General features: G+C 45.2%; 2 protein-coding genes and 1 pseudogene across 3 annotated transcripts; 1 reads left to right on the top strand and 2 right to left on the bottom strand.

Annotated features, from left to right (window-relative positions):
- Window positions 1-1,038: 1,038 nt before the first annotated feature.
- On the top strand, window positions 1,039-2,207 carry LOC135677787 (zinc-finger homeodomain protein 8-like). Its single transcript, XM_065190182.1, has one exon. It carries the CDS (start codon window positions 1,258-1,260, stop codon window positions 2,062-2,064), a length of 807 nt encoding a protein of 268 aa, XP_065046254.1. The 5' UTR covers window positions 1,039-1,257; the 3' UTR covers window positions 2,065-2,207.
- Window positions 2,208-9,085: 6,878 nt separating this feature from the next.
- Window positions 9,086-13,099, bottom strand: LOC135676763 (protein FAR1-RELATED SEQUENCE 7-like). 2 transcript variants are annotated; one of them, XR_010514406.1, is made up of 4 exons: window positions 10,163-13,099; window positions 10,029-10,077; window positions 9,719-9,792; window positions 9,086-9,577 (listed from the first exon to the last, which is right to left on the bottom strand). XR_010514406.1 is itself a non-coding variant. In XM_065188283.1 (3 exons), the coding sequence occupies exons 1-2, from the start codon at window positions 12,693-12,695 to the stop codon at window positions 10,061-10,063; spliced, it is 2,550 nt and encodes an 849-aa protein (XP_065044355.1). In that variant the 5' UTR covers window positions 12,696-13,099; the 3' UTR covers window positions 9,086-9,792; window positions 10,029-10,060. The 2 variants fall into 2 exon arrangements, 1 of the variants encoding a protein (XP_065044355.1); XM_065188283.1 differs by having other exon boundaries at window positions 9,086-9,792.
- Window positions 13,100-18,212: 5,113 nt separating this feature from the next.
- Window positions 18,213-19,514, bottom strand: LOC135677786 (NAC domain-containing protein 48-like; annotated as a pseudogene).

Here is a 19,514-nt window from a genome sequence, read left to right as displayed (position 1 = left end):
AATTAGAAAGCCCCAAGAAATCTCCCTCCCTCCCCACGTAAATTCCAAACGCTAACTCACGTCAATCGCTTTTCCCCAAAGCCACAAAATAGGACCCTCTGGTACACACCACTCCTCACATCGCACAGGGTCAATGCTCGTCACCACGTTCAAACCCACATTAACGCCACCCATCGGAACAAAAGCCCGTAGGAAACAAACGAAACGAAATGACAAAAACAAAAAGGGGCCCGCACAAGGCAGTAAATCTTCCCTTGTGATTGATCGTTCTCGATGGGTCCCATCGTCCTCACGTTTAGCTTTTCATCGACCCATTTATGTGCCTGTCCGGCTACGGCTGACCCCGTTACGAAGACATGACGCGGTGATAAATTGAAAGAAGCGCCGCGGCATTTATTGTTAGGCACGATTTCCGAGTGGGATCATCGACCGCCCATGACGTCACCGTATCGGGGCCTTCTGCTGCGGCGAATCATTCGGCGTGCGCGCTTCGCCTTATCCTGCGCCCACTTGCTCCGCCGCGACAACGGCCACGCACAGTGCGTCCCTGGTCATGGGCGGCCCGCATCAGGACCGCTATGCGCACGCCCGATTTTTCCTTTTCACCGCTTCGCTGTACACCATCGCTAGCGATAAGCATCCGAAATCGTGGGGTGATAGTAAAATCATGCCAAAGGGCCCCACGCCGCCATGGAGCATTCCACGCCAACGGGGACCCGCTGGCGGCCTGACTTAACAGCCATTGGATGAGCGCATCGGACGGTCTGAAGCCCACCCCACGCCGCTGACAGGCTCCCCACGTGGTGGGCTCCGGAAAGGCTGAAAAGTCGAGGTTCGAACCGAATCAAAAGTGGACACGTGCAACCGTGCATGTCTAATCAGGATGACCACACCGATCGCGTCTCTCAGGCCCGCCCCCGGCGAGTTGCCTGCACGTGGCCTGGCGCACGTGATCCCATCGGTGGCCGCCTTTATTATTCATCAAAACCCACCCGTTCTCTCGGGTGCTGTGGCGCTGGACGAAGGTTAGGAGGAGGGTTTTATCCCGCGACGGAAGGTTAGAAAGGTGGGCGGGCTTATTACCGAACAGTTGGTGGGCGGTCGGGTGACGGATTAAGCTCTTGGATCCGAATGGTGTCAAGATTTGGGGGCTGGATACCTGTTCCGCGATTATAAAGGGTTAATTTCGGCGTGTGGGAGCGCGGAGAAAACCCTCGCTTTGGGCCTGTCTACCGCTTAACAAGAAAGCGACAGCTGATGGATTTAAGCGTGGTACCTTATAAGGGGGGGAGCGAAGAGGCGGCGGAGGCTGCGGGAGGCGGCGGTGGAGGGGGCAGGTACCGGGAATGCCTCCGCAACCACGCGGCAGCGATGGGAGGGCAGTCCTACGACGGGTGCGGTGAGTTCATGCCGGGCGGTGAGGACGGGAGTTTGGAGGCCCTTAAGTGCGCCGCTTGCGGATGCCACCGCAACTTTCACCGGCGGGAGGGGATTTCCGTCGCCGGGCCTCGGCCGCCGCCACCCCTCCTCCTCTACGGCCCCGGCGCCCCTGCCGCCGCGTGGGATCACGGCAAGCTAGTGCAGTCGCCTCCACCGCAGTTCCCCGCCTTCCTGCCATCCCCGCTACCGCTAACGTACCACGCGATGCAGCCGCCGCCTCTCGCCGCGGCCCCGCCTCCGCCGTGCCGGGAAGCCGCGCAGGACCGTAGCTGCCGGGTGGGGTCGGAGACGCCGCCGCGGCGCGAGGAGGCAGCGGCCGAGGCGGCGGGGTCGCGGAAGCGGTTCCGCACCAAGTTCACGGCGGAGCAGAAGGAGAAGATGCAGGCCTTCGCGGAGAAGCTGGGGTGGCGCGTCCAGAAGCAGGACGACGTCGCGCTGGACGAGTTCTGCCTTCAGATCGGCGTCAAGCGCCACGTCCTCAAGGTCTGGATGCACAACAACAAGAACCACCTCTCCTCCGCCTCCTCCTCCTCTGCCTCCCACTCCGTTGCCGCCGCCGCCGCCGCCGCTGCCGCAGAGCCTTCCACCCGCGATGCCGCCTCCGCCGCGCCCATCCGGGTCTAGTCCCACCCGTATGGTGCATATTGTATCAGCATAATAACACAAAGGTAGCAAGCTATGGAAACTGACGAGCTCTTGGGGGTGTTGCTTTTGTAAACCGGATCGGTATGGTCGGTTTAAGATTAGTGTTAGTTCGTAATTCCACATCCCTCCCCTGTGCCAATCTGTTAGCATTGTGTTACGAGCTTGATGTGCACTTCCTATGTGGGTTTCCGTCGCTGGGTTTTAGAAAGGTGAGCAGACACGGGGGATGGCGACCTTCCCGACGCCTAATCACAAGATAAAAGAGATAAATGAAAGAGAAGCAGATCAGCCTCCACCGTCAACCGTGCATGGACATTTTGTCTAATGCATCGTGGAAGCTTCAGAAGAGCAGCGCTGCTTTGCTTCGTTGCAGGTCAATAATGACAGGCCATTCTTTCGTCTCTGTGAGTCGCATGTGAGTTGCATCTTTCCCGAGACCATTATGACCTGTTATACGGCCTCAATTCCATGCTAAGCTATTATTTATATACGATCATAATGGCACGACATAAAGCGATGGGAAATAATGGCAGGACGACAGTAGATGTTGAGGAAGGCTTCTGACGAATGTTTCTTTTTATCACGCTGGTATACGCTCACAAAAGCTTCCGAGTTGCAGTCTCTTAAACCTGGGCCCCCCACGCAGCAGCTGCTGTGTACAGGCAGTTGTGTACTGGCTGTAACTCAACCCTTGGATTCATGCACTGAAAATTTACGAAACACAGAAAGGAAAGCAAAATAGATAAACAGTGTTAATTAGTGTTTCACTTCCATATCATTCTTACTCGACATAATTGGTTCTTTACTCTAATCCCTAATCATCAGTATAATTGACCTCCAAAGAACAACCAAAATAGGAAGCTGTTCGGAATTTTTAATTTTAAGAGTTCTTAACTTTAGAAATTCGATATTAGTCTTTATTTTTTATTTAATTTTAAGTTTTTTATTTAATTTTCTTAAAATTCTTAGATAAAGTCCTAGAGTTTTATTATATGGTATTAGAGCTTTGAATGAGCCCTCTTGCTCTAAGCAAGGTCCTCAATCGACCGGAGATAACTCTTCGATCACTATCGACTCTTTTGACTACGGACACAATCACCATCATGACTCTGTTTTATTGCTAACCCTACTATCGCAGCCGTCAATCCCCACTGTCACAAGAAAGACATTATCTCCCTCCTTCCACATTAGTCATCAAAATAGCTCTCTTCTTTCTGCTACTACCTTTCCTCAGATCGAACGCTTCCTTCCACATCTGTTCTCCTAGAGCTAGAGCTGGAGCCACAGTCACCCTCTCTGTCAACTTTTCTCATCGACCATAGACTCGCCACCAATGCACCCATGCCCTAAACACATCAATGACTCTCTTTCTCCTAGCGACGACTATGGTGTTTCCTTAGTGTTCCCTCAATCTCCTCTATGATGTCATTGTAGGGCTCAACGCCACACATGGCAACTTTACCTTCAATGCCACATTTTGCTCCCAGTAAATAGTGCTCATGCCTTTGACCTAAAATCAAAAACAAAACCTAGGAATTATAAATCTACAATCACACGTAATGACTATTGATAATTCTATGAAATCTCAATTTAAAACCTTGAAACAAAAATTAAGAACAGGCTAAAAAAACTCTCAATGATTTTAAAAAGAGTTTGCAGAGTTTTAGCAAAAATCATCAAGATGAAAGTTCAACTTATACCAATAAATAACTAGATCGATTTGAAGTCACATAAAGATGTTACCAAGAGTGTGATAATGGCTACTCTCGTATGAAAGTAAAATTTCCTATATGAGAATATAGAGATCCGATCGGTTGGATTACTAGAGCAGAGAATTTTTTTTGCTTTTATAAAACTCTAGAAGATTATTAAGTAAAAATAGCTTCAATCTAACTAGATGAGGATGTTATTCATTAGTATGATTGGTATAAAACTTGTCATAAAGTTTCCTCATTGGAACAATTTAAAAAAGAGCTACTTGTTTATTTTGGACCATCCGAATATAAGAATGTTGATAGGCAACTTGCTAAAATTTATCGGACTTCTATTGTATTATAGTATCAAAGTCAATTTGAATGACTATCAAATTGAGCTAAAGATTAGTCTGAAAGATAATTGATGGAAACATTTATTGAAGATCTTAATTCAAATATTCGTTGTGAAGTTAAGGTTCGCTAACCTCAAATTGTGATAGCTATAATTTCTTTTGCACAATTGCATGATAAAAAAATTAACATGGGAAACCATCGAACTAAGAGTATTAATAAACAAGTGACTAGCAAGGCAATTACTTCAACTATTCTTAATCAAAATCCTAATACTAGAAAATTAACCTAAGAGGAACTAAAAGAATAATCAATGAAGGATTTGTGCTAGCATTATGATGAAAAATAGAGTAGGGAGCATTGTTGCAAGGAAGAAAAACTTTTGATGATTAAACTGATTAAGGAGAAACTAGAGATTGAGGTTGTAGACTCTAATCATGAAGGTAAATGATAAGATTATTAAACTTGATATCTATGCTCTTCATATATTAGCTAGCTATTCTAATTCTCAAACTATAAAACTTAAATGACTTTTGAAACGTCAGTTTGTTACTGTTTTGATTGATACTGGCAGCACTAACAATTTTATGGATAGTAAGATTGTTGTGATTTGCCTATCACATTAAATATTGTGATAAGTTTAAGGTGAAGGTTGCTAATGGGTGAATCTTAACTTATGATAGGAAGTGTTCCAAAGTAAAGCTTGTTATGTAGTGCCAAGAGTTGTTCGTAGATTTTTATTTTCTTACTACTATTAGAGGATCATGAAGTTATGCTTGGAATTAAGTGGCTATTAACTCTAGCCATTATTTCTTGAATTTTTTTAAATTAATTATGAAAATTTTATTAGTGGAAAACTAAATAATCCTAAAGGGAAAGTGTGGTAGTATGATCACAATTGTTACTGGTCATAAAATGGAGAGGGTTCTTCAAAAGGCATACTATGGATTTTTGGTATACTTACGGAGCATTGAAGAGGAAACTATAATTCCTGAACAAGATGAAAATGTTCAATCATTGCTTGGAGAATTTATAGATGTATTTGCATAACCACAAGGACTTCAACCTCTTCGATCATATGATCATCGGATTCCTTTATTGCCTAGGAGTACACCAACTAATGTTTGGTCCTATCGATATTCATACCTCCAAAAAATAGAGATAGAGAAAATTGTTAAAGAGATACTTGAAGCAAGGGTCATAAGGGCTAATGTTGATCTATACTCCTCTCTAATCTTATTAGTAAGAAAGAAGGATGGTTCTTGACGAATGCATGTAGACTATCGAGCACTCAATATTATTACAGTAAAATACAAATATCCTATTTCAGTGATGAGTGATGGATGAGTTACTTGATGAATTGGGAGGTGTACAAGTTTTTACTAATGCATGATGATCACTATGAATTTTTTATAATGTCTTTTGGGTTAACTAATGACATCAACTTTTTAGAGTTTAATGAATGATTCTTTTGAGTTTCTTCTAATTTTCTTCTAATTTTCTTCCTAAGTTTCTTCTAATTTTCTTTGATGATATGATTTTTTATGATATTCTAATATATAGCCTATTATCAAAAAGCCATTTATTATATTTGCATGTTGTCTTTCTATCTTCGTGAGCATTACCTTTTTGTCAAGAAACCGAAATGCAGCTTTGCACGATCTAAGGTGGAATATCAAGGGTGTTGCAATTGATCCTTCCAAAATCTAAGTAATAAAAGATTGGTCAATTCCAAAATCAACTAAGGCTAGGGGATTCATGGGATTCATTAGTTATTATCAAAAATTTATGAATAACTATTAGCAAAATCCATGCTCCTTTGACATCATTTTTGAAGAAAAATATATTTAAGTGAACAAAAAAAAGTTACTCAAGCTTTTATTTCTTTGAAGTATGCAATGACTACTATGTTAGTTCTGGACTATATTTTAATAAGTTATTTGTAATTTAATGTGATACTTTTGGAGCGGGTATTGGAGTTATACTAATGTAAGAATGTCATCCAATCATTTATACTAGCAAGGCACTTTCCTCATCTCACCTGAGTTTATTTGTTTATGATAAAGAGATGTTAGTCATTATTCATGCATTCACTAAGTAAAGACTTTACTTAATTGGTCAATGGTTTCAAATGTACATCGATCACAAAAACCTAAAATATTTTATTAAGCAAAAGATTTCTTCTTTAGAATATCAAAAATGGATCACTATGCTATTAGGTTTTGACTACAAGATCATTGATAAGAAGGGGAGTGAGAATTTGGTTACAAATGTACTTTTACCTTCTAAAGTAAGCTAAACTAGTAGTTGCTTCTATTTCTACTTGTAAAATATTAGAACTTATTATAAGTGAATGGTTGGATAATACTAAAATTCAATATGTTATTAAAAGCCTAGAAGAAGATCCAACTTCTATTCCTAATTATAATTGGAATCTCATAGATTTGTACTATAAGGGCAGAATTATCTTGACACCAAATTCTTCTTGCCAAAACATAATTTTAAAGGAGTTTTATTCATCACCAACTATAACTATAGGTCATTCTGAATTTCTTCATACATATAAATGCATCTATCAACTTTTTTATTGGACTGGTATAAAGAAACTCTCAAACACCAAATTCTTCTTGCCAAAACATAATTTTAAAGGAGTTTTATTCATCACCAACTATAACTATAGGTCATTCTGAATTTCTTCATACATATAAATGCATCTATCAACTTTTTTATTGGACTGGTATAAAGAAACTCTCAAAAAGTTTGTTTCAAAACGTGATATTTGCCTACATCATATAGGTGAGATAGTTGCTACTCCACTCCTGGTTTACTTCTACCTCTTTCTATTCCTAATTATGCTTAGACTAACATATCCATAAATTTTATCGATAGACTTCCATCATCTTTAGGTAAAACTACCATCTTTATAGTTGTAGATCACTTTACAAAATATGCTCATTTTTATACTATATGATATCCTTATATTACTATTGCTTGTATTTTTAATCGATAATATAGTGAAGTTACATGAAACTTCGTGTTCCATCGTTAGTGATCAAGATAAAGTTTTTACTAGTACCTTCTAAAAGGAGCTCTTTTACTTACAGAGTACCCAGTTGAATATAAGCATTGGTTATTACCCGCAAACAGATGAATAAACTGAAGTGATGAACAGATATCTAGAAAACTATGTCAGATGCTTTACCAGTGATAAACCAAAGAAGTGGATTAAATGACTTCCTTCGGTTGATATAATATCACTTATCACTCTTCTACTAAAATGACTCCTTTTGAAACGATTAATAGTCGACCTCCTCCCATGATTACAAAATACATGTCTGGTTCTTTTAAGGTTGATTAAGTGGACAAAATTTTGCTTGATAGGGATAAGATAATTTAACTTCTAAGAGATAATCTTGTAATCTCACAAGCTAGAATAAAGCAGTAAGCTGATAAGTATCATAGTGAGCGGGAGTTTGTAGTAAGCGATTGGGTTTCCTTTTGACTTTAACTTTACAAGCAAACTTTTATAAAGATTTAATCTTCTATGAAGCTATCTCTTCGATTTTTTAGACCTTTTAAGGTGTTGGAACATATTGACCCGATTGCTTATCGCTTTGACTTACCAAGAAGCTCTAACATACATTCATTTTTTTTTGTTTCTTATCTTAAAAAGAAATTAGGTGAAGATGATATGAAGTAACACCATTTACCATATATTCCTTCTATTAGTGAGGTTCAAATCTTACCTCAATCATACTTGATCAACTTGTTATGATGTGTCATAAATATCCTATCACTGAGGTGCTTGTTAAATGAGCTAACTTACCAATTGAAGATACCACTTAGAAGTCTTACAAAGTATTAGAGGAGAAGTTTTGAGAATTTGATAGTGTTCTAAAGACAACTATTTTGGATAGACGAAATATGTTAAGATTTCTTAATTTTAAATGTTTCAATTTGATATTAGTCTTTATTTTCTTATTTAATTCTAAGTATTTCCTTGAAATCCTAATCAATTAGGGATTACTATTTTTATTTATTGTTTTATTAAAATTTCTTAATTTTAAATGTTTCGATTTGATATTAATCTTTATTTTCTCATTTAATTTTAAGTTTTCCCTAATTATGATTGAAATCCTAATCAATTAGGGATTACTATTTTTATTTATTTTTTATTAAAATTTCTAGTACTAATTGACTAAAGATTAAATAACTATATATGTATAATATATTTAATTATTTGAAGTTCCAGATTTAATTATTGACTAAAGATTAAATTCCAGATTTCATAAGTTTCACAAACTGACTAAGGTTTGAAGTTCCTTTTTGTAACGCAGTTTCTGTCGAGCATCTGAGCATGAAGAAATATTAACAGTGGTCTTATTTGCCGCAACCATAAGTGTACAGAATATTGGAACCAAAACCGACCGGAGAAACGTCAAACACAAGCAGCCATTTTCTGGATTATGATAAAAATTAACTAATAAGCAATAAAACTATATGTTAATAGTTATATCCTTATCCACATGTTCTTAGGAATCTTAACACGCATCGCATGCTAAATAAAAAGTTGCTTGACATGCCCATTTTATTACAATAATAAACTGGCGAGTCTGATAGATATTAGATGCTAATTACATCACTATATATATAGAGCCATCAGGACTGCTTGAGCAGGTTTGCATAACATCATCCATCCATATCCATGATACTGAAAACATACAGCAGACTTGGAAAACATCATCCAGAAGCCCCCATCATGCTTCTTGTTATAACAATGGGCTACTTGAGCAAATATCTATTCTATGCAAATACCCTATGATACTTCCAATGTCAAACAATAACTCAAACTGCTGACACTGATAATTTGAGATTGCTACAATTTATATGTTTATATACTCAGAATGGTTGGGAGTAACTCACCAAATGTAACCAAGGACAGATAGGCCAAAACATACATCATGGAAAATAAGACTTAGATTAACATATATCTACAATCACAATCGACTTAACCATCAAGACTCATCATGGACTTCAGGAAAAGGCTTAGGAAAACTAGACAAATAGTAGGCATTGAGACAGTTGATCTGTTGGTCATACTGTTCTTCTGCAAATCATATTATCTAACAAAAATACCACTCTGACTACTATTTCAAAGTTGGTAAGTTAGGTATTATGGGAACAAAATAAAAGCAAAGGAATAAAGATGCACAAGCATAGCACTTCAAAGCAAGTGCTTTAATATACCAGCCTTGCGCATGTATACTCCATAAATATCCATCAACTTGTTGGCCGCGCTTCCAGTATTACTTGTGTAACTGCATACCTCATGTTAACTTAACAAATTTAGAGACTCTGATCGTTAAGCAAGCAAATGGAAAGTCTTACATGCAATTCCCTTCCCCATCGATTTAGCGCGCTTCCTCTAATAAGGGGGCAAAAGAGACCTGTCAACACGAAAACAGAACATGACAAGAACATGTTTTTTATCAATTTAAATGCCTTCTATGCTCTGGGTTATCTGAACTTGTAAGCCAAACTTGATTTATGATCCAATACTCTTATTAAATATCAGAGTACGAACTTACAAAAATCCAACATCGAAGTCTCACGCTTCCAACCACCATGACTGGTAGTTCAGCCAGCAGCGATTGCCAGCTGACTGAAGCACAGCAAAAGGGAATTATTGTTAGTTTAACTACGATATGTCTTACCTTACAGTACATCATTTGAAGATGACCATAAAGGTTATTATTCATAATAAGGGTCACAATTTAAAACATGCTACCTCCATTTTAATAAAGAAAGGATACACAACCTAGGTCAAATTACTATGCAGATCTAACATGAGGCTACAAACGAGAAACAAGCATAATAATTCTAATACTAAGAATCCACCTGATCCATTCTGAAATGTTTGGTGACACCTGTTAGAACCCAGAAATTCCTGCATGCCACCCAACTTTTAGTGCCTTGACGTAAATACAGAAGAACCAATATTTCAAGTATCGACTGGAGCAAATAATGCTAACCATCGTCAGGATCTCCAGAAGTTGCAGTTTGCATGATCTGGTGTATTTGGTCCATAAGTTGGCCTGATAAGCTCTCAATAAACATATACGATTCCAAATTTTCTGCAGCTCTTACTGCAATTTTATTCAGAATGGAGCACAAAGAGCTATATCGCCTTCCAACAGTTGATCTGTTTTCCCCATTAACTGCTATTCCATGATTTTCATGTAGGTTTGTCACCTTTGCATCTTTAGTCCACCGCTTCAATATATAATGCGGTGGCAACTCCTTAATATTTATAACATCAAGTGTCTTAAGCACATGACGGCAATGAATACCTACAAACTCGAATCTTTTGCAACTGCATGCAACTGTACCATTTGATGAGTCAAATTCAACAATGTATTCCTTTGCCTTATCCTCAATGGTAACCTTGTACCGAAACATTGTCCCTTCTTGTCCGCAACAATATACCATACAATCCATGGACAATTCAAACTCTGTTTGGAATGTCTTATATACAGCAGGCGTATACATATTTGCAGCCTGTCTCAACATTCGGGAAAAAGGCAATTTAGGAATACATTGGTGTGCATGGATATCATATTCTAATTCAGCATATCTTCGCTTATCGACAATTTCTTCATAGCGTTTAAAGAAGTCCAGAAGATCGAGTTTTGGGTCCAAATATTCTTTGAGCTCACTGTTCATATTTTCACTAACCAGTGTGGATGTCATGTCTGCACAAAACATTTGTCGTTCGTATGGCAGCGCCCATTTCTTCCTATCTTCATATAGACTAGCCAACCATTCATTCGCATGGAGATCATAACTTTGCAATAAAGTTTGCCAGCCTGACAAAAACTCTTCCTCATCCTCATAATCATAAATGCATTTACTGAAATCTCTAGAGAAAGTTTTTGAACCTTGGAAGATGAAATTTAGGTACATGGTAGCATCATTGTACAACTGCCACACACAAAGACGATGTGTTGTACCTGGCCACGTCGCATCTAATGCATTACTCATCATCTTAGATTGGCCTGTCAGGATAACCTTGGGTTGTTTTCCGTTCATGGCATCCTTGAATGTCTGAAATAACCATTTGAAAGATTCTTCTGTTTCATCATAAAGCATTGCAGCACCAAATATGATGGCTTGCTTATGATGGTTTACGCCAATGAAGGGTGCAAATGGCCTACCATAGTCACTCGTCTTATATGATGTGTCAAAACAGACAACATCACCAAAGTATTCAAAGTCAACTATAGACTTGGCATCACTCCAAAAAACATTTGCTATTTGGTCATCCCTGTCCAGCTGCAATGCATAGTAAAAGGAGGGATCAGCAATCTGTTTCTCATGAAAGTATTGCATCATGGCTCCAACATCTCCAATCCTAACATCGTTTGTCCGCTTGGATGGAATGTAATTCTTGCAATTTACAGAAGTAAAAATGGGATCACGACAACTGTCTCTCGGTGCATCAATTTGTTCCTCCATAGTTTCTGACACTGCCCCAAATTCATCATCAAGATCCACTAAATCAGCCTGAGATTTAAGCATCCCCCTACGCCAACGCCATCTGAATAAGTGAGCTTTGGATGGGATTACTAGTGGATGATTGTGCTTTGGCATGAATTCTGACACACGATACCTCCCATTCTTCGTGATCTTAATGGTCATGGATGCAAGACAACCCGTTCTGTCATACGGCTTTGGACACCTTTTCCTCTGCTCATCTTTCTTTCGACGAAATCCCTCCTTGTGACAAACATAAGTCCTGGAATAAACCACGCCCGAGGCTCTGCGTTTCACTAGATGCTTTCTAACACTAAATCCGATGCTGGTAGCATAGTTAATATAAAACAGGTAGGCCTCCTCATCATCCTCAAATTCCAGATCGACCTTGGGCACCAAGCTCTCGTGCTGGGCATCATCAATGCAATGATGCGCCTCCCCTGTTTTGGTAGAGGAGTAACCACAGCGGGTCTCTGGCACTCTTCGCTGCATATATCTCAAAGCAGTTCCCAAATCTTCAACCTTTGTGGCATTGATAGATTTCAGCGGCACAAAATTTGCAAGACTTCGCCGAACCATCGCTTGCTTTAGGGCGTTCTTATCGCCAGCTTTTCGTGTTGTATCCGATCCACTAGTCGAATCGGTGACAAGCAATGGAACCTCGGGAGCTAGATCATGGTTATGCTGCGGCTCGAACTCACTCACGCGAAATCCACCATTGTCCAAGATCCGGATGGTCATGTGAGCTTGGCAGCCGCTCCTGGCGTTCGGCTTTGGCTTCTTCCCCTCCTTGAGGCTCCTACAGAACCCTTCTTTGTAGCAGGAGAACACCCGGCAGTACACCGACCCAGAGGACCGCCGCTTCACCAGATGCTTCCGGACACCAAACCCCATCCGCATGCCGTAGAGGCAGTAGAAAAGGTAGGCCTTCTCATCGTTCTCGAACACCATGTCGACCCTCGGCACCCAGCCCTCCTCGTCGGCAGCAGTTTCCGCAGATCCATCATGCTGCTCCGCCGGTTCGGACGTCATTTCTTCCTTGGCGACGAAATTTCCCGCCCTAAAGCCTAAAATGATCCGATCTTTCGCTTCAGCCGGAGCCGATCTTGGTCTGCGGAAATTCGAAACATCTCCCCTTTGCAAGAACAGAGAGCGGCGCGAGGTGCAGTCTGGACGCGAAACGAATTCACAACATCTCACCTTTGAGTGATGAAAGAGCTAAGGGAGGCGGAAGGAGACCAGGAAAACCGAAAGGAACGAGATCGGAAGCGGATTCACCTCGGCTTCGGTTGCACCTTCTCAGTTGTAATGGCGGCGCGTTGGGAGGGAGAGGAGGAGAGAGTGATCGGACAGTGCGAAGGTCCGACCACGGTTGGACGGCAACAGCGGAGGAGAGGGGGGAGGAGCAGGGGAGAAGGGAGAACCTGAGGTACGACCCGCGCGGATGCGCTACACGTGTCGGAGTCGACCGCGGACACCAGGGGGCTCTTCAATCCAGCTTTGGAGCACCTCCATCGAGTCCAATCGTTCGGGAGCCACGTGTCGTCGGAAGCGGCCATTAGTACGAGAGCCATGCCATGTAGAATGGCCCGGAAACCCCACTTCCAACAGTCTCGGTGAGACTTGAGAGCCATTGCGGAGAAGAGCTTTTGAATGACAGCAGATGGTATACTCTCCAACTTTCGTTCGATCCAAACTCCGGTAATCCGAAAAATACTTGTATTCGTCTCTAAATCCAAATATACTATATATTATATTTCAAACTTGATTAAACAACATACAAATCTGATTTAAATGGATCAAATACATATAAATATCTGAAATAAAAACAAATGTTAGTGTCATAGTCGGCCATATCTTGAATGTTCTACTTTCTAAAAGTCATTATGTGATGAGAATAATAATTATGATAAGACCCGGGCTGACGTCAGCTATCCTAGATGACGCCTCACGGCTCGATAGCACATGGTCAAATTGATCGGCACGTCGGGCGAGGCGCATTAATGACCTGCTTAAGCTCAGTCCTATACGCCAACGCCGGTGTCAAACGCTACCTGCCCCGACAAGCGGGTACATCAGGTAACAGTAAACTCCCCTATAAATACCCTTGCTTGGGGACGCAAACAGAGGGGAGAAGACACACACAAAAGATCTCTCCACATCATCTGACTTGATCGTCGGAGGGGTCGGGTCGAGCCACCGACCCGACCTGTGTGCAGGTGCGAAGACGGAGGCCTCCCACCGAACACCCGAGCGAGGAGCCCCTTCCCCGAGGAAACGGCGACCCCCTCCCGACCGGACCACCGCAGCCAACCGCCTCGGTCGTCCCGAGGAGCGTCGCCAGGAAGATCCCCGCCATTCGGACCCGAAACGAGCCGTGTTGACCCCGAGGCCACGGCATAAAGTTGTTTACACCAACAGATTATCACTAGAAGGAGGGCTCGAATGTCGTGGGATCCCCTGACCGACCCCGACGAAGCCCCAGCCGAGGGATCGTTCTTGACAGGGGCGCCGACCGAGCGCCCCTCGCGCAACGAGCCGCGGGCAGACGATCCCGCCGCGACCTCAGAACGCTACTAGCGTCTGTTCAACGACCCGGGCCTGCTTCCCCCGGAGGGCGCTCCGAGCGTCCCCTCGCCCGTGTCATCATAAGCCTTCCAGGACCTCGCCCTTCAAGTCCGAGCCTTGGCGGGAATGGTGAAGACGGTAATCCCGCTCGTTTCCCATATGGCAAACCCGTCGGTGGCCCAGCCTGTGCGTCGATCGGACCCATCTGCACCTGTTCACGTGACTACCTCGATACCCCCCGGCTCACCCCAGGCCCGGGCATTTCCCCTGGAAAATCAAGCGGGGGAAAACCCTCTCGATCGACCCAAGCATGAGCCGATGTCTACTGAATCAGCGGGCTCTCTCCGGGCCCAACTGCACTTTCTCAATCAACGACTCGAAGAAATACAGAGAGAGGTCCGAACCTCAAAGGGGGAGCTTGGGGACGTGGCGCACCGAGGGTCGCCATTCGCGGTCGAAATCCGGGATCAGCCAGTGCCCGCAGACTTTCGACTCCCCTCCCTGGACGCCTATGACGGCACCACCGACCCCGCCGACCACGTGGCCACCTTTCGAGCTCAGATGGCACTATACGGAACCTCCGACACTCTGATGTGCAGGGCGTTTCCCACAACCTTGAGAGGCTCGGCCCACACTTGGTACATCGGTTTGAAGACCGGGGGAATCACCTCCTTTGATTAGCTCGTCAAAGACTTCGAGCTTAGCTTCTTGGCCTACGCGAGGCCAAAGCTGTCTGCTGCACTGCTCCTCGGACTCAACCAAAGGGAGGACGAGCCCCTCTCCCATTTTGTGAATCGCTTTACAACACAAATCCGGGGGCTGTCGGACGCTCATCCCTCTCTGTTGATGCAAGTGTTTGTGACAGGCCTGCGACCTTCCAGATTCCTCTGGTCCCTCGTGGAGCGACCCCTAACCACGGTGCCAGATATGCTCCAGGGGGCTAACCAGTACATCGCAGCGGAGGCCTGGGTAGTCGTGAGGAGAAGCGGCGACTTTCGGCAGTAGAGGTCAAGCACCCGCGGTGGCTATCCGATGTAATCCTCATGAAAAGAAATCTAGACCATGCCTTAGTCTCTGCCGAGCGAAGGCTCAGTATCTACCTGACTGCCTCCCACCTCGCGGTTAGCTCCGGCCTAACCCCCTTTCTTGTATCTACGCAGCTCGGTCGCAGACTGCCCGAGTCCACCTCAGCGCAGCCTGCCCGCCTGAGCCATCTCCCTCGGCCGCAGCCCGCTTGCGTCGTGCTTCTCGACCGCGTGTTGCCCGAGGCCACCTCTGCTCGGCTTGCCTGGCTGAATCGTGTTCCTCGGCTCCGTGTTTGCCCGAGATAATGCCTATGCGGCCAGCCCTCCTGCGCCGTGCTCCTTGGCTGCGTATTGCCCGAGACCACACCTGCGCGGCCTGCCCGCCTGCATCGTGCTCCTCGGTTACACGTTGCCCGAGACCATGCCTGTGCGGCCTGCCCGCCTGCGCTATTCTCCTCGGCTGCACTTTGCCCGAGACCACAACCTCAGCTCGGCTTGCTCGACTGAGTCGTGCTCCTCGGCTGCATGTTGCTCGAGACTACGCCTGCGCAGCCTGCCAGCCTGAGCCATACCCCTCGACCGCAGCCCGCCTGCGTCGTGCTCCTCGGCTGCATGTTGCCCGAGACCACGCCTGCGCGGCCTGCCAACCTAAGTCATACCCCTCGGCTGCAGCCCGCCTGCGTCGTTCTCCTCGGTTGCACTTTGCCCAAGACCACAACCTCATCTCGGCTTGCCCGACTGAGTCGTGCTCCTCGGCTGCATGTTGCCCGAGACCACACCTGCGTGGCCTGCCCGCCTACGTCGTTCTCCTCGACTGCACTTTGCCCGAGACCACAACCTCAGCTCGGCTTGCCCGACTGAGTCGTGCTCCTCGGCTGCATGTTGCCCGAGACCACGCCTGCGCTGCCTGCCAGCCTGAGCCATACCCCTCGGCCGCAGCCCGCCTACGTCGTGCTCCTCAACTGCATGTTGCCCGAGACCACACTTGCGCGGCCTGCCAGCCTGAGCCATACCCCTCGGCCGCAGCCCGCTTGCGTCGTTCTCCTCGGCTGCACTTTGCCCAAGACCACAACCTCAGCTCGGCTTGCCCGACTGAGTCGTGCTCCTCGGTTGCATGTTGCCCGAGACCACACCTGCGCGGCATGCCCGCCTGCACCGTTCTCCTCGGTTGCACTTTGCCCGAGACCACACCTGCGCGGCTTGCCCACCTACGTCATGCTCCTCGGTTACACGTTGCCCGAGACCATGCCTGCGCGGCTTGCCCGCCTATGCCGTTCTCCTCGGCTGCACTTTGCCCGAGACCACAACCTCAGCTCGGCTTGCCCGACTGAGTCGTGCTCCTCGGTTGCATGTCGCCCGAGACTAGCAATCGCTCGGCAGGGATAGTTTCTTAAAGATGAAGCCACGCCTCGGACACCCTCTTACAACAACAACCGATGCATAGCTTCCTTCGGGGGGGGGGAATATGATAAGGATAATAATTATGATAAGACTCGGGCTAACGTCAGCTACCCCAAATGATGCCTCACGGCTCGACAGCACCTGGTCAAACTGACCGGCACGTCGGTCGAGGTGCATTAACGACCTGCTTAAGCTTAGTCCTACACGCCAACGCCGGTGTCAGACGCTACTTGGCCCCGGCAAGCGGGCACATCAGGTAACAGTAAACGCCCCTATAAATACCCTCGCCCGGGGACACAAACAAAGGGGAGAGGACACACACAAAAGACCTCTCCACATCATCTGACTTGATCGTCGGAGGGGTCGGGCCGAGCCACCGACCCGACCTGTGTGCAGGTGCGAAGACGGAGGCCTCCCACCGAACACCCGGGCGAGGAGCCTCTTCCCCGAGGAAACGACGACCCCCTCCCGACCGGACCACCTCAGCCGACCGCCTCGGTCGTCCCGAGGAGCGTCGCTAGGAAGATCCCCGCTATTCGGACTCGAAACGAGCCATATCGACCTCGAGGCCACGGCATAAAGTTATTTACACCAACATTATGTCACAGGAACTCAAATACCCAAAGAGGACGATTAATCCATCAACACAAGTCCATTATATTAAAATTAGCATTGGGAGTATGTCCGTTAAAATTACTTCAATGTTTAATTCAGTATAAAATGTAAAGTAAAAGTTAAATAAAAAAAATTAGATCTTAAACAATAAATTATATGTTATGTGAAAAGAATATCCTTAAAAAATATTTGACCGACTCTATGTTTCAAAAAAATTAGATCTTAAACAATAAATTATATGTTATGTGAAAAAAAAATCCTTAAAAGCTTCCGGTCATTGAGAAAGAGGTAGGAAAAAGAGGGATTTTTAGCATTTGCGGATAAATCCAATAAGTCGTGAGAATAAGATAATTGTACAATTATAATAAATTAAGCTATTTGTTTTTATTATAAAATACGTACATAAATAGATATATCAAATAAGAATAATACTTACAAGATTTTCAACAAGATAAACCAAGTAGATTCTAAAATAATGTACATTCAGGAATGATAGAAAAAGAATTCGCTCGAGAAGAGACTTCGTGAAGATAAAATTAAAAAAAATAAATTAAAGTAATAATAGAAATAAACTTTTATATTTTAATAAAAATAAGTCTTTTTGTATTTATTATAACATCGGAACCCATTCTAGCTTCGGTATCAAAGTGACGTGTATGTCTCATAATGCTTTGCATGGATGCATTACATCTGGATAATATCCACCTGAGTATGTGCAATGTACGTCTCGGAATGCTATGCATGGATCCGTTGTATCTGATCCACTCTTTCATACTATTTCTTTTCAGGAGTGATGCCGATCATGCATGTCATGATTAGTATGCAAGTGTGTGCTTTTAGTAGCTCCTACTCAGATTCTAAAGCAGATTCACAGAACCCACAGAAACATACATCTAAAAGAACACATCAGCAATCTAGTCATCGACCATCTAATACACAACAAAGATTGATCGTCCATGAAGTCCATATGCAACAAATACCACCCCAAAGGCAGGCATTATGTGGACCACCAGAAGATCTTGCATTACTCCACACACCACACAACAGGAGCACAAAACTCTGCAGCCCCATACTTCGTCTCCAATTACACTGCTGCCCAACTGATACAACTTCAGATACATCACAGACACACATTGACCCGTATTCGGAGATAACGGATCTGTGGGGTATTCTGTAAGTCCACGCCAATTAGTAGTCGACGAGCGTCACTTCCGGTAGTACTTGTTACTGAAATCCACTAGAATGGTCTTTGGAGATACACGAAGAGGTCCTGGAGCGAGTCGCGGAACACGGTGGCGTCCTCGTCGACTAGCCTGGCTCCGAGGTCCATCACCCAGTCGTCGCAGCCGGCCACGTCCCACCTGGGCTGGATCTCTACCTCCCGCTCGAACATGAACTCCGGCGACGACAGCGCGTGTCCCGAGCTGCTCGACTCGCCCAGCAAAACCGCGGCAGCGACTCGGACGAGTCGAAGCAGATCATGTCGGTCGCCCCCGCCTGGGGGAGGGCCTCGTGCTTTAGCTGCGGGTGAGCCTCCAGCCGACGGTGGTTCCTCGGGTTGGCCTGCTTATCCACGGCGCCCTTCTTGTGGTAGATCCGGCACAGCGCCCAGTCGTCCAATTGCAGATGACGGCGAGCAACTATGTGTCGAGTTTGGATGAGAACATCTTTGCGTTTAATGTACGTGTAAGACATACCCGGAGGCTCTGGTTCTTCTTGCGGGCGGAGCGGTCAACGTCGGTGACGCGGTACTCGTGCATGATCCAGTTGGTCTTCTCAGACTTGGGCGGCTTCCCTGAGTAGAACACGAGCGCCTTTTTTATGGCCATCGGCTGAGGCGAGCCGATGGGCCTGTCGGCCCCGGTGGCCTACCAGTAGCCGGTGCCTGACGCCCAGTTAGGCCTCGACCCCTTGGGGTACCTGCGGTCCCGGGGCGAGAAGAAGTACCACTCCTCCTCCACGTGGAGAGCCATTCCTGGCGAGATTTCGAGACGTCAGGATCAATCTGCACCGTGCTATTAGCACCGGACGGATGAGAACAAAGCAGGCGCGAGGGGGGCCTACTGCGTGCTTACCTGGGAGCTGCCAGGGGTCGTACTTGTAGATGTCGACCTCGGCGACGACCGGCACGGGGATGGGCTGCGCTGCGCGGCGCACCGGCGGAGGAGGTAGTGCATCACCAGCTCCTCGTCCGTGGGGTGGAAGCGGAACCCGGGAGGGAGGACCAGATCGCGCCGTTCAT

This window comes from Musa acuminata, chromosome BXJ1-6, assembly GCF_036884655.1.
Source record: "Musa acuminata AAA Group cultivar baxijiao chromosome BXJ1-6, Cavendish_Baxijiao_AAA, whole genome shotgun sequence".
Taxonomy (NCBI): Eukaryota; Viridiplantae; Streptophyta; class Magnoliopsida; order Zingiberales; family Musaceae; genus Musa; species Musa acuminata.
Note: the sequence above shows the minus strand (reverse complement) of the source record. Positions and strands in the feature narration are given on the sequence as shown.

Bases quoted from the DNA above. Each gene is read 5' to 3' on its own strand.
- LOC135677787 (XM_065190182.1), top strand. From the start codon at position 1,258: ATGGATTTAAGCGTGGTACCTTATAAGGGGGGGAGCGAAGAGGCGGCG.
- LOC135676763 (XM_065188283.1), bottom strand. From the start codon at position 12,695: ATGACGTCCGAACCGGCGGAGCAGCATGATGGATCTGCGGAAACTGCT.